General features: G+C 55.9%; 2 protein-coding genes across 4 annotated transcripts; one reads left to right on the plus strand and one right to left on the minus strand.

The window, feature by feature from the left end:
- The first annotated feature begins 4,698 nt into the window (after window positions 1-4,698).
- Window positions 4,699-9,337, plus strand: METTL27 (methyltransferase like 27). Of its 3 annotated transcripts, none has more exons than XM_079782969.1 (6): window positions 4,699-4,730; window positions 5,008-5,137; window positions 5,730-5,858; window positions 6,050-6,185; window positions 6,515-6,607; window positions 8,227-9,337. In XM_079782969.1, the coding sequence occupies exons 2-6, from the start codon at window positions 5,015-5,017 to the stop codon at window positions 8,505-8,507; spliced, it is 762 nt and encodes a 253-aa protein (XP_079639095.1). In that variant the 5' UTR covers window positions 4,699-4,730; window positions 5,008-5,014; the 3' UTR covers window positions 8,508-9,337. The 3 variants fall into 3 exon arrangements, with proteins under 3 accessions (XP_079639095.1, XP_079639094.1, XP_079639096.1); XM_079782970.1 differs by lacking the exon at window positions 4,699-4,730 and adding an exon at window positions 4,850-4,868; XM_079782968.1 differs by lacking the exon at window positions 4,699-4,730 and having other exon boundaries at window positions 4,742-5,137.
- Window positions 9,338-9,436: 99 nt separating this feature from the next.
- On the minus strand, window positions 9,437-11,137 carry CLDN4 (claudin 4). The gene has a single exon (XM_079782996.1). The coding sequence runs from the start codon at window positions 10,890-10,892 to the stop codon at window positions 10,263-10,265; it is 630 nt and encodes a 209-aa protein (XP_079639122.1). The 5' UTR covers window positions 10,893-11,137; the 3' UTR covers window positions 9,437-10,262.
- Window positions 11,138-12,980: the final 1,843 nt, after the last annotated feature.

Here is a 12,980-nt window from a genome sequence, read left to right on the forward strand (position 1 = left end):
AAACCCCAGCCTGGTAGCCACACTCCTCGTGGCCCGGGCCCTGCACACATCAGCAGCCACACCTGTGTATCAGACACACACACAGCGTCGGCGAACACATTCACACCCCCCCCCCCCCAGGAGCAAGCGCCGCGGCTGGCACCAGCAGCCATTCATTCCCTTCTCCCTCCTTGCTGAAGGCAGCCTTCCCTTCCCACACGGAGCCAGGAAATGCCAGACCACACTTTCCCAGCATCTGGGGCTTCTGGAAAAATATTCACCACCACCAGCACCCAAAGACAAAGAGAGAGACCAGGAGACAAGGCCCTGGCCTGCCTCGGGGCTCTGCATGTGAGGACTCACGAATGCCTGAGCTGCTGCCACCCTCTTGTGACCAGAAGTTATCGACAGAGCAAACCCAGCGTGGCAGACAAGAGAACGGAGCTTGGGTCCGTGGTGAAATCAGTGGGCCACTGGGCCCACCTGGGTACGGCTGACCCCTGGACTTCTTGTAAGAAAACGTAGCAAACCTTAGTATTTAAGTGACCTCAAGGTGGGTTTTTGACACTTGCATTCAGATGCTTCCTCACACACGCCCCTCACAGCCTGGCCCCTGGAAGTTGTGCTGTCTCCCAGGACTCATGCCCACCAGCATCACCATGTCTTGACCTGACAGGCCCTCATCCTCAGAGTCTCCTCAGCCACCCACGGCCATTGGCCTTTGGCTTGTACATCTGTGAGACTGGACAATAGTTTTGAAACGTGAACTGCTGCTTTTACCACCTCTCCTCACCCCCAAACTATTTTGTTGCCCAGCCCTTCTCCCCACGGTGGTGGCAGCTTGACTAGGTGTATCCACTGCCTCAGGAGAGCAGCATTTTCAGCAAATGACAGAAAACACTGTTGGGTTCCAAAAGCTCAGGACCCGAAGGGAATGGGGATTAGAGGAAACAAAAACACTTCATGAGTCAGAGAAAAGCTTCTTGCCCCAAGGCTGGCGCAGGTTCCTGGGCTCAGGAGGGAAATAAATGGAGTGGGCTGTGTGGAGAGAGAAGTCAAGGGGGGCCCAGGGTCCACCCACAGAAGGAGTAGAGCAACATCCAGAGACCACCAGCCCTCACTGGTGTCCCTCATGGCAAGTCTCATCTGCCACCAGGGCCCGGGAGCCATCGTTGTAGGAGCCGTGTTGGTGCCCACAAACTGTGCAGCCCCCATCAGTGAGCGAGATACCACTGAGAGACTCAGAGGTCAGACATGCAGGCATCCCCAGGACCCCCACCAGGCCTTCCCTGGAGCAACCCAAGCCACCCTCTGATGGCCCAACAGGACTGCCTTTACTGGGGCCATCCACCTTACACTCCTCACTACCACGTCTCCATAGCACCCACACACTCCCCGTGCCCCACCCCAAACAAAGGAGTGGCTCTGGACGCCTCGTCAGGGGTGTTGGCTTAGAAGGAAAGCCTACACGTGGATACTGAGGAGATAGTGAACAGAGCCTGAACAGAAGAACACTCCTCCCCCGGGTTAGAGTCGGGCTGTTTCTGACTCATCTCTGTGACTCCAGTGCCCAGCCCAGGGCTTATAAAACAGGAGATGCACAATAAATATTTATTGGCCGAAATGAACTGTGAGGCTGCAGAGCTGGGGCCCATACAGTCAGCTGGCTGAGCCAGCCTCCATCCCAGCCTCCCACTCGCCTTTCAGTGAGGACTCAGGCGTGGTCATGTGACCCATTTTGGCCAATAGGATAAACCAGAAGTCATGGGGTGGGGTTTCCAATAAGCTTTTGTGATGACAAATACACTCAGCTGGCCTAGCTTTTTGTCCTTTCCCCTTAGTCCTGTCTGGAGGTGTAGCAGCCAAGACAAGGTGACAGCGGTGAGGACAAAGGCCTCCATGCAAAAGGTGGCAGAGAGAAGATGACAAAAGCCCGGGTGCCTGAGGGCATAACTGAACCCCAGACCCTGCTGTCCAGTCTCAGCTCCCCTTTTCAGAGCAGTAAATCTCTAAGTCACTGCCATGCGGGTGTCCTTTTATTTGCAGCTGAGCACAGAAGATTCACACATATTCAGCATACACCTTTGGACTAAGACAGATTTTGATTTAGATCCACTCCCCCAAAACTGCTCTTACCAAAGTCACTACATGAACTAAAGGAAATGACAACAGCTATTGTAATAGACAAATCCTTACATCTCAGTAACTTAGCACAATGAAAGTTTATTTCTTGTTCATGTTGTTAACCTAAAAATAAAGGTTAGGCAACAAGGGAGAGGCAACAAGCAATTATTTGACATCCAAAAGATAGCTACGCAAGAAGCTGTCGACCTAAAAATGTCCAAACATGTAGGGAATTTTTATAAGGACTTATTTGAGCAAAATTGACAGCATAGGCCAGGAAGCAAGATCTCAAATGCCTCCCAAAATGGCAGCATACAGTTTCTTATACGCATTTGATATGAAGGATGGAACATAAGGAAGATTACAGGAGGGTAGGAAAAAGCAAGATGGGGATGGGATTGCAGGTTAATGAGATTATGTCTTTGCTTGAGGTGGTCCCCTTTAGAAGGAGGGTCCTGACGTGAAAGGGTGGATACATATTAAGAGCCTCTGAAAGGGGGCATTTTAAAGGCATGTTAATCTGCTTACATACACAGAGACAATGGACAGGGCTTGCTTAAAGCAAAGATAAGCCTTTTACTAAGGAAGTTATTCCTGGGAGGTGACTATGCACCATGACCTGCACAGTTAGGAATTTATGCTCATAACACCCTGTGATGTTACATTCCATAGAACCCCTTTTTTTCACCCACAGAGCTATTGTAAACTGATTTAGGCAGAAACTCATATAGTATCCAATCAGGAGGTGAAAGCAAGAGGTATTTATGAGAAAGGGAAGGGGAATAATTACATGAACCAAAGGAAGGAGTTTCTATAGGTGCAAATAAGCTAACATAGTGATGCTAATACTAAAGAATGTCTTTAATTTTCAGTCCAGTAGTCATAATGTCTGCTTTTTTTTTTTTATTAGCTTTACAAACAGTTGTTTGGAATGCAATGCTGCTTTAGGCCCAGTCCAAAGGTTATTTTGCCTACTTTTAATACGCCAAAGGTTTGAGTAGTAAGACCTTCGAGGCAGTTACTCTGGGATGGTCGCTCCAACTTCAAAAAGTAGCTCTGCTTATTTTATTTTTCACGATGTTACAGTCCAAGGCAGACGGATGGAGAGGGCACTGCTCCACACAATCATTTAGGGTCACAGACGCCTTCATCTTGTAGCCCTACTGCCCTCTGGGTGCTTGGGCCCACTTCATAGAGAATCGTATAGTGGTTGTTTTTTATTGTCCAGGTCTAGAAATGGAATGCTTCAACCCCTGTTAACGAACATAATTAAACCAAGTAAGCTGAAGATCTAACTGGCTTTATTAAGTGGTTCATGGATGGAGCAGCATCCCATCCATCAACTAGAAGGGCACTTGGATGAGTTGTACGAAAAGGAAAGAGGTTTTTTGTTTATTTTTTCCAAGCTCACCTGAGCTGGGTATTGTAATGATGTCATAACAAGGTTTTGTCACTGGCAACGGACCAGGTCTGGAGCAGGTCTGCCTTGAGCCAGCCTATAGTGTGTGGGTTCTTAACTTCACGCAGGGAAGATTTCATAACACAAGTCCGGTGATTTTGAGGACGTTTATTAAAGCTGGGGACAGTGACCCAAGGAAAGGCTTGGGATAGAAGGAGCTACAGGAGAGAGACTAGGCGGGGCTACTCTGGCTCTCAGAAATGTTATGGCAAAGAACTGAGCCAAGGCTGCTTGAGCTCACAGGTTTATGACCGCTGGGCTTCAGACTATGATCAGGTAAACGCGCCGGGGTCCTCCGCCCCCCAGAGAAAAGGGGGCCTTGGGGACAGGTTCAAGAGTTTATCCCGAGAGGAGCTGCTGCTGCCCACTGCTCCCCTGGTTGCAAGTTTCATGGGGTCCCTTAGAGCTTAGGAGATGAATGCCTGTGAGGAAAGGGAAAGGTGTGGGTGGGCTCCCAGGAGGGAGTTTGCTCTGGGCCCTTCACCTTGAGGGTTTTAAAGGCTGAGAGATTTAGGGGAGGATCTCAATAGACTATTCATCAGCATTTCCAAGTGTGCCCCTTCAAGGCCTTGGTCTCCCACTGATGGGTCAGCACAAGGGGTCATTAGCCCTGGCAAGGCCACCTGGTTTTGTTGCTTTTCTGGGCCTGGAGCTGAAATACAACTGAAACCTAGATGTTATCTCTAGGCAGGAAGGATGATGTGTTTAAACCACATGACCAGCCCAGAGATATGAAAGGTCAGGGGTCTAAACCACATGATCAGTGATATGCCAGGGGATGTGATCAGTGATAATGGCCACCCTGGGGGCGAGGTCCGGCTCCAGTTTTGCTTGTTGTTGGCTCCGTCTCTCAGCCCTGAGAAGTCAGGGGCTCCCACTAAAAGCTCATGGCTTTTTAGGAAGCACACAGGACGTCGGAGCCGAGGGCAACCGGAAACCCACCTACTCAGCCACCAAGAAAATATCGCAAATGAGTCTTACTAGGCTGGAGGCGGGCCAAAACTTTGAGCCCATTGGCTGATGGTGGAGGGGCGGACTGCCAGCGACTTTTTTGATTGGGTAGTTTTTCTTAGAAGACAGCCAATCGCGGGCGGCGGGGGCGGGGCCAGGCTAGCACGCAGACCCGCTGGGAGTTCCAGCGCCCCGCCTCCCCGCGGTCCGAGCGGAGGTAAGTTCTGACCGCCCCCCCTTCACTCTCCCCACCGCCGGAGAGACCTTTGGCCCTGGAAACCCGCTCACGGCTGCGGGGGTCCGAGCAGGCCCGCCCTCCCGCTGCCGGAACCCCTTCTCCAGCCCTGAACCGCAGGTGTCCGTTCCCTGCTCAGTGTCCCCGCCTGTGGAATGGGCGTGTGCGGTGCCTGGAGAGCCTCTGCTATGCCAGGCGGAGGGGAGAGGTGGGGGGTGGAGGTTGCGCTGGACCTCAGGATACGGAGGCCTTTTCCCAGCAGGAGGATGGCTCAGGAGGAGGGCGGAAGCCTGTCCAAGGTGCGGGCGCGGGTCGGGGCCTCGCATGGCATCACCGACCTGGCCCAGAAGCTGCACTTTTATGACCGCTGGGCTTCGGACTATGATCAGGTAAACCCGCCGGGGTCCTCCGCCTCCCTTGCTCGCCCAGCCTCAGTTTACCTATCTGTACACCGGGAATAGATACCCTTGCACCCCAGGGCGGCTTGTGAGAATGAAGTGAGACCTGGGCACAACCTTGCAGTCGGGTTCCCTCTCGAACTGCCCCCTCTTCTGCCCACCCACCTCAGCCCTGCGCCTGCCCTCTGACCAGCCCCATCACTCCACAAGGGCAGCCCCTAGAGATCAGGGGCCAAGACCTCCCTCCCCACTTTGGGACTGCAGCCCAGGCGGAAGGACTGCCTGCCTAAGGAGGTGCCATTGAAGGGCCACTGTGGACTAAGCACAGAGCACTGCCTTGGCCAGCAGAGCAGGTCTCAGCAAGCAGTGGGCTGAGAGGATAGCACCTCATGCCTGTCTCCGCTCACTGCAGTCCCAGCGGCCCAGCGACCAGAGCATGGGTGCGTGCACACACACACACACACACACACACACACACACACACACACACAGCTTAGCCTGGCTGACTCCTAGACCACCCCACACTGAGGCCCCTCAAACACTAGGACACAGGGTGGTAGTCAGCTCAGCGCTCTGTCCCCAGGATGTGGCTGCCCTGCAGTACCGTGCCCCCAGCCTTGCAGTGGACTGCCTCACCCAAGCCCTTCCAGGCCCACCCCAAGCCGCCCTGATCCTGGATGTGGCCTGTGGCACCGGACTGGTGGCTGCCGAGGTGAGGCCTGCCCAGATCCCCTGCCCTCTTTGAAGCCCCCACTTGCTCAAATTTCTTGCCACCCTGGCCCCAGACTCCCTGGTTCCCAAACACTTGGGCTACATCCACTGCAGAGCCCACTGCTCTCCTTAAGGTGCAGGGACCCCTCTGGGAGGTGGCAGGTGTGAACTGTGACAGCCCGCCCACCCCAGCTGCAGGCTCGAGGCTTCCTCCGGCTGCATGGAGTGGACGGGAGCTCAGGGATGCTGGAGCAGGCCCGGGCCCGCGGCCTCTACCAGCGCCTCAGCCTCTGCACCCTGGGCCAGGAGCCTCTGCCCAGCCCTGAAGGTACTTCTCTTGCCACGTTTCCATCCCCCTTGCTGAGCTCTCCATGAGCCCCCTTCTCTGCTGAGCCTTCATTCCCCTCTGAGCCCCCCAGTGCCTCACTAAGACCCCCTCTGAGGTCCCGTGAGCCCCTCTCTGAGCTCTCCGTCCCATGATCTGACCTCGGACCAGAATTGGGCTAACCTGCCATATCCCCCCACGGGATCTGGGTCCTGCAGACACTAGAGGTTGGCCTGGTCCCTCCCCAAACCCACCATGGATACCATCCTCCAAGGTAGTCTGAGGCCACACCGAAGACAAACCACCACACCACGTCTGCACTCTTCACACAGGGACCTACGACGCAGTGCTGATGGTGGGCGCCCTCAGTGACGGCCAGGTGCCCTGTAGTGCGATACCTGAGCTCCTGCGAGTTACCAAGCCAGGTGAGAAGCAGCCCGACCAACCCCCCACACACCTTCCCCTCTCCACACCCAAAGACTCAAGCCTCAGAATTCCTGAGGCCAACCAAGTGGCATGGTCTCGCCTAGGGTCACACAGCCTCGCCTAACATCCCAGCCACCAGCTGCTGAATGCTGACCCAGGCAAACAAGCAGGGCAGACAAGCGGCCTCCTTGCCTCTTATTCATTAGGCAACCAGGAGTAACTCCACTCACCTCTCTGTAGGCATAGGCCCTTTCTAATAGGATTACCGTGATAATTGGGTGAAATAATATATCTAAGGCCTTGGCTTTAGCCTTGGCTTGAAGTCTCAGTTCAGTTCCCTCATCTTCCAGCTTCCTCACTAACTCATGGATGACTGTTAGATGAGTCGTTCTTTCCTGGTCTCAGTTTCCTCCTCTGTGAAATGGGGCTAATGCATGCTACTATGTGTCTTGCCCTGTGCCGGCCTCTGCCCTGAGGAGAAAGAATACACCCTGCCCTCTGGGCTCCATCACCAACCCACCACGTCCCTGCTCCCCAAACACTTGGGCTACATCTTCAGTAGGGCCCAGGGGAGAAAGACCAGGGCTGGGATGGGGAGTAGGAGCAGTCCACACAGGGACACAGCCTAAGTGAAGTTACAGGCAGAGTGGAGTCTGAGGGTCATGAGGCCCTGACGTGGCTGCAAGACAGGACCAGGAATCCCCAAAGGTTCCCCTGTCACAGCAAGATTGCATCTCCCTGGAGGGGCCGCAGCACAGGCTGTGGCTAAGCCTGGGCAGGTCTGGGCAGGCCTCGGAACCATGGAGGCTGACAGGTGTAGGGACATTGGTGTGGGGTCAGAGAAAGAGGTAGTGATTGGGCTCAGGACAGGAAACTCCCATTGCCTGAACCCGTAAAGACCAGGCCTCAGAGCCCAGCCTGTGCTTACCAGACCCCTCAGCTGGCCAGAGCCCTGTCTGCCTGCCCACATCGCACAGGCTCCCCCATCAGAGTCCTTCCTCTCAGCCCCTCTCCACCAGCAAGCCCTGCTTCTCCTCGCCCCTTCCTCCAGGAAATCTTTCGGACACCAGTATCTAAGTGTATCCGAGCCTGCACTGGGCATGCTGTGGGTACCCCGAAAAGGTTTGAAGGGGTGAAATCATTCATTCATGCAGCCAGTGCTTACTGACTGCACTGGCCTTTCTGAGACAGGGTAATTAATGAACCCCACGCTGCAAGCGAGAAACTGAGACTCAGGGAGGTGAAGGGACATGTCCAAGGCCATGTGCTTCCTTCCTGTGCCTCCAGACACAGCCATATCCTCCAGCAGAGGCGCTGGGTGAGTGGTGAGGATGGAGCCCCCTCTGTCCAGAGAAATAAGAATTCCCAGCATAAAGGATACTTGGACCCTAAAGGGTACATAGGAGGCATTCAAGCTGGAGAAGCAGAGGTGATTCCTGAAGGTGGAAATGGTGAGCCCCAAAGGCTTGGAGATAGGAAAAGGCTGGCCTGGGGGTAAGCTAGGAGAACTCATGTCCTTGAAGGCACCCTTGGGGACATGAGCCAGTAGGAAAGGGGACCACTAACCTGGAACTTTGGCTCCGGCCTCTCACCTCCCTTCCCCCCCATCCCTCCCCAGGTGGGCTGGTGTGTCTGACCACCAGGACCAACCCCTCCAACCTTCAATACAAGGAGGCCCTGGAGGCCACCCTGGACAAGCTGGAGCAGGCCAGGGAGTGGGAGCGCCTGGTGGCCTGGCCTGTGGACCGGTGGGAACTGGCTACCACCGAGCTGGAGGTGGTGCCTGGCACTTCTGACGGTGATGGCTTCATCTCTGGCATTGTCTACCTCTACCGAAAGCGGCAGGTGGCCCAGGTTGAGGGAGGAAGGCCCAGTGCTCAGCCCCTAACTGGCCTCTGACCTTCCAGGTGACTTCATCCAGGCCCGTCCTCGGGCCTTCTGTACTTCATCTGTAAAACGGGCCACTGCACCAACCCCGCTTCTCAGGAAAGCTCTGCCTATTAAATGAGTCCCAGAAGGGGCAACAGGATTCTGACTCTGCAGTTCTCTCACCCAGGGAAAGAGTGACATCGTCCCTGTGGAGGACAGAAGTGAAAAGAGGCTCCAACCCCGGTTGTCCCTGAGCCAGACCCGATAGGGCCAAAGATGGGACTTGATGACTCTTCCCAGGCTGATGGGCCCTCTCACCTCTAACTCACCAAACAGGAAACCTGCACGCCTGCCTCTGGGCCTTGGCCAAACGCTTTCACATGTCCAGGACTGGGTTTCTTTATCTCCAAAGAGATCGGAACTCAGGGTGAGGCTTGGAGGTTGCCCTATGAACAGGGCTGGTAATCATTCCTCCAAGCAGGTGGGGAGGCTTCAGCGGGGGAGGAGGCTCCGAGCTGGGCCTTCAGGATGAGCAGGATCCAGAGGGGTGGGGAAAGGAAAAAGGACATTCCAGGCCCAAGGCAGGGAAAGCCTAAGCAAACGCCAGGAGGAAGAGTGAGCAGACCAGCCCGGCTGCCCAGACTAAGTTGGGACAAACGGAGAGAACAGGCGGCCCTTTCACTAGGTCTGGATGTCCGCCCTCCCTCCTAAAGTCCCCAACACCTCACCAGGGTTCTGGGCACACACTTTCCTGTATATGGGCTTCACCCGCTAATAATTGAAGGGCTTGAACAAGGTGATTACAAAGGTCAGGCCAGTTCCAAGTTTTGTTTGTTTGTTTTTACGAAACCAGTTTTTTAAGTTCCCAACCAGGCTAGACACTGTGGTCCTACCCCTCGCTGACCCCCTCCACCCCCTGCCCTGCCCACCCACAGCTGAAATCAGAAACATACAGAGTCTTCCTGTGCACAGGTCTCATTTATTGTAGAAAATAATAGTAATTACCGTGACAAATAGATCTTATATTACAAAACAAACCACAGAGGAGGCAGGAAAAAGCCCCAGGATGAAGGCCAGAGTAAGACTGTTCCTCTGCCTTCCCCAGGCCAGCCAGTGACCTTGACATTGGCAGACCGAAGTGGCCAGTTTCAAGGGGCCCAGGGTTCTCCTGCTGAAGCCACTGAGGATACAGGGTGGGCAGCCAGGGCTGCCTCTACAGCCCCCTCCCCCACCACTACCCAAACCAGTTTGTAGCACCTTCACCCCTCCCTTCTAAACCCGTCCGTCAACTCTGCTCCGTAGGCAGGTGGGTGGGTGAGGCCCCAGCCATTCTCATGGCCACAGGGTTTCCACAGAAGGCACTTGGAGGGAGTGGGGACGATCAAAGAACAGTGGCCAACACGGGCATTGGCAGGGCACCCAGTCGGAGATCCCCAGTAGAGTCAGGGCTGAGCCGTCCTGGCCAGCAAGAGTCAGCTCCCCGCTCCACTGCCATGCCCGTTTGCTGCCCCCCCCCTACCCCCTCCCCGGCCCCCGTGTTCATATCCATTCAGAGGAAGGTGGCTAGGAAGTCTTTCAGTCCGTCCTCGGAGTGTAGAGGAGGCCTTAGGAAGGTATCCGAGAGGGCCAGAAGGGGCTGAGGGCTGCTGGCCAATGTCCTGTCTCAGTCCCTGCTTGCCCATCCCCCAGCAGCCTGCGGGCCACGGCAGGGCCATCCTGGGGTTACAAGCTGCGCTGAGCTCAGTCCAGGGAGAAACAAAGTCAACAGAGTTGAGCAGTGGCACCTTACACGTAGTTGCTGGCGGGGGCGGAGCGGGCGGCAGAATACTTGGCTGAGTAGGGTTTGTCAGCACGGGGTGGGCAGTTGCAGCAGAGCAGGGCCCCGCCAAGCATCATCAGGCCGGCAGCCGCCCAGCCCACGTAGAGGGAGGCCCCTATCTCCCGCTTCTGACCGGAGGCCACCAGCGGGTTGTAGAAATCTCGGATGATGGTGTTGGCCGTCCAGGACACGGGCACCATCACCAGCAGGCCGGCCAGCATGAACACCACGCCCGCCACAATCATGATCTTGGCTTTGCTGCTCTCGTCCTCCACGCAGTTGGTGCACTTGCCACCCATCACGGACAGCAGCACGCCTATCACAGCCACGACGATGCAGATGACGATGAGGGCGCGGGCCGCCTGCAGGTCCTGCGGCAGCGCCAGCATAGAGTCGTACACCTTGCACTGCATCTGGCCGGTGCTCTGCACCACGCAGTTCATCCACAGGCCCTCCCAGATGGTCTGCGATGTGACGATGTTGCTGCCGATGAAGGCCGTGACCCGCCACATGGGCAGCGCGCAGCTCAGTATGGCGCCCAGCCAGCCCAGCACGGCCAGCGCAATGCCCATCACCTGAAGCCCCATGGAGGCCATCGTTCCGCGTCTGCTGGGGTCTAGGACCTGGAAGTCTTTGGGGATCTGGCCCTGGGCGCTGTAGAAATCCAAGTGCTGAGGATGGACACTCGGTGTCCACAGGGAGGCCTCACTGCGAGTCCAAGGCGAAGGCAGTCGGAGCAGCTACGAATGTCTCTCCCAGGAGTCGGACGCCAGCTCAGGGAGTGTGACCAGACAGACCAGTTCCTTCCAGCCGACAGCTGCTACTCGCACTCACGCTGGAGCTTGGGGCGGTTATATTGCTCTGTGGAGGGGCGGGGATAGAGGGAGGGGTTTCAGTCCCTGGGGCCTTTCCCTGACCAGTTTCTCTGGATTCCTGAGCCCAGGCCAACAAAGGCACTTTACCTCCCCAGCTCTGGGCCCCTGAGTCACAATCTCATAGGAAACTGCCCTCTCCCCCATGCTGAGGTCAGACACTGAGTCATAGCTCCCCGGCACCTGGAATTGCACAGAGCAGGGGGGCAAGGTTTGGGACCTGAAGACCAGGGTTCCCACACCCCGGGGCTCCCTCATTCCGGGCTCGGTTGGTGGGACTGGGGTGGTGACCCTCAGGAAGGATGCAGGTGAGAATGAAGTCCTAGGAAAGTCAGAGCAGCCCCGCTTTGATTACGGTTGTTGCGTCCTTATCACCTGCATTGATGGCCTGATCACTACTCATTGACCGTGAGTTTGCCTCACTGTAATCTCCACATTGACCTAATGAGGTCAGCTTGGGGAATGAGGAGCTGGGGGGCCAGGAACCCTGGTCCATCACCCACCCTCCCCATCTCACACCGTCACCACTGGCTTCCCAGCCCTGCCAGGTTTGGGGGGCTTGGAAGTGATGCCATTTTGGCCAAAGAGAGAAGGAAGCCTACACACACACACACACACACGTGGAAATTTCAGCCAGTGGGCTTCCTTCCTGCCAGGCTGACCCTGCTTGGCCAGAACTGGGTAGAGGAAGTCACCAAGAGCAAGCCATGGGCCAGACCCCGGGGACCTCAGCCCAGCAAATGGGTGTTTACTCTGTGAAGACACACAGAGCAGTCCTGGATGGGAGCAAAGTTCCGTGAGACTTCAAAGGGAGAGAAAACTCAGACCAGGGTGGAGGTGGGGTTCCGAGGAGGAGGCTTGACAGGGAAGGGGCGCTGATTTCTTGGGTTATACTGTGGAGGGCTCTGGTGACAGAAAGCGTCATGAATGGGTCCCCCTGGAGTTGTGCAAGGCCGCAGAACTGGGTGGAGGAGGACATCCGGGGAGAGAGAACATCAAGAGCAAAGGTACCCCAAGGTAGGAAAATGTTGTGGGAACGCGGAATCCAGTCTGACAGAGTCTGAGGGTGTGGGGGAGGGGCTCGAGTGAAAGGGCCCAAAACCTCTGCTTTCTAAGCCCCAGGGCTGTACACAGAAGCACAGGATGAGCCAGGGCACTGGGTGCCAGCTGGAGGATTCCACACACCTTTTAGAACGGTGTCTCTGGGACAGGGTGGAGGTAAAACGGGGCAGGGAATCCAGGATCAGGAAGGACCTGGTTCAAGGCAGGGGGCTTAAGGGGCCTAGAGGAAGGGAGCACTGTAGGGGTGAGAGGGTATCTGAGGTCCATCCCAGCTGGATCCAGGGAACCCCTGATCTACATGGCCACAGCATGTTTCTCTTCTCCAGCTTGCTGAGGGGACGTGGGGAAGGACGCCTCGGGGGCCAGGGCTCTACTGTATCCCTGAGCACCCGGCGTTGCCCAGCATCTTGCATGGCACCCAGGGGTGACTGATTCTGGTGAGACGTGAGGGCCTTGAGCTTCCTGCCAGAGGACCAGTAAGCATGCGTGATTTGGATTGAAACCATCGGTGAGCCCTCCGCACAAGGGAGGCCCTTGAGACACCGGATGAACCGCAAGGCTGGCTGGGACAATCTAGCATAATGAGGGGGTTGAGGTCTTCTATCGTGTCCCCCCTATGAGGCTGGGGGCTCCTGGAGGACACAAGCAATAACTGACTCCACCTCAGAGCTCCCACGGGCGTTGACTCATAGTAGGTGCTCAGTTAATGCTCCAGGTGGTCAGTCATGCAGAAGTCAGTCTCCACATTCC

This window comes from Cnephaeus nilssonii, assembly GCF_951640355.1.
Source record: "Cnephaeus nilssonii genome assembly, chromosome: 2".
Classification (NCBI taxonomy): Eukaryota; Metazoa; Chordata; class Mammalia; order Chiroptera; family Vespertilionidae; genus Cnephaeus; species Cnephaeus nilssonii.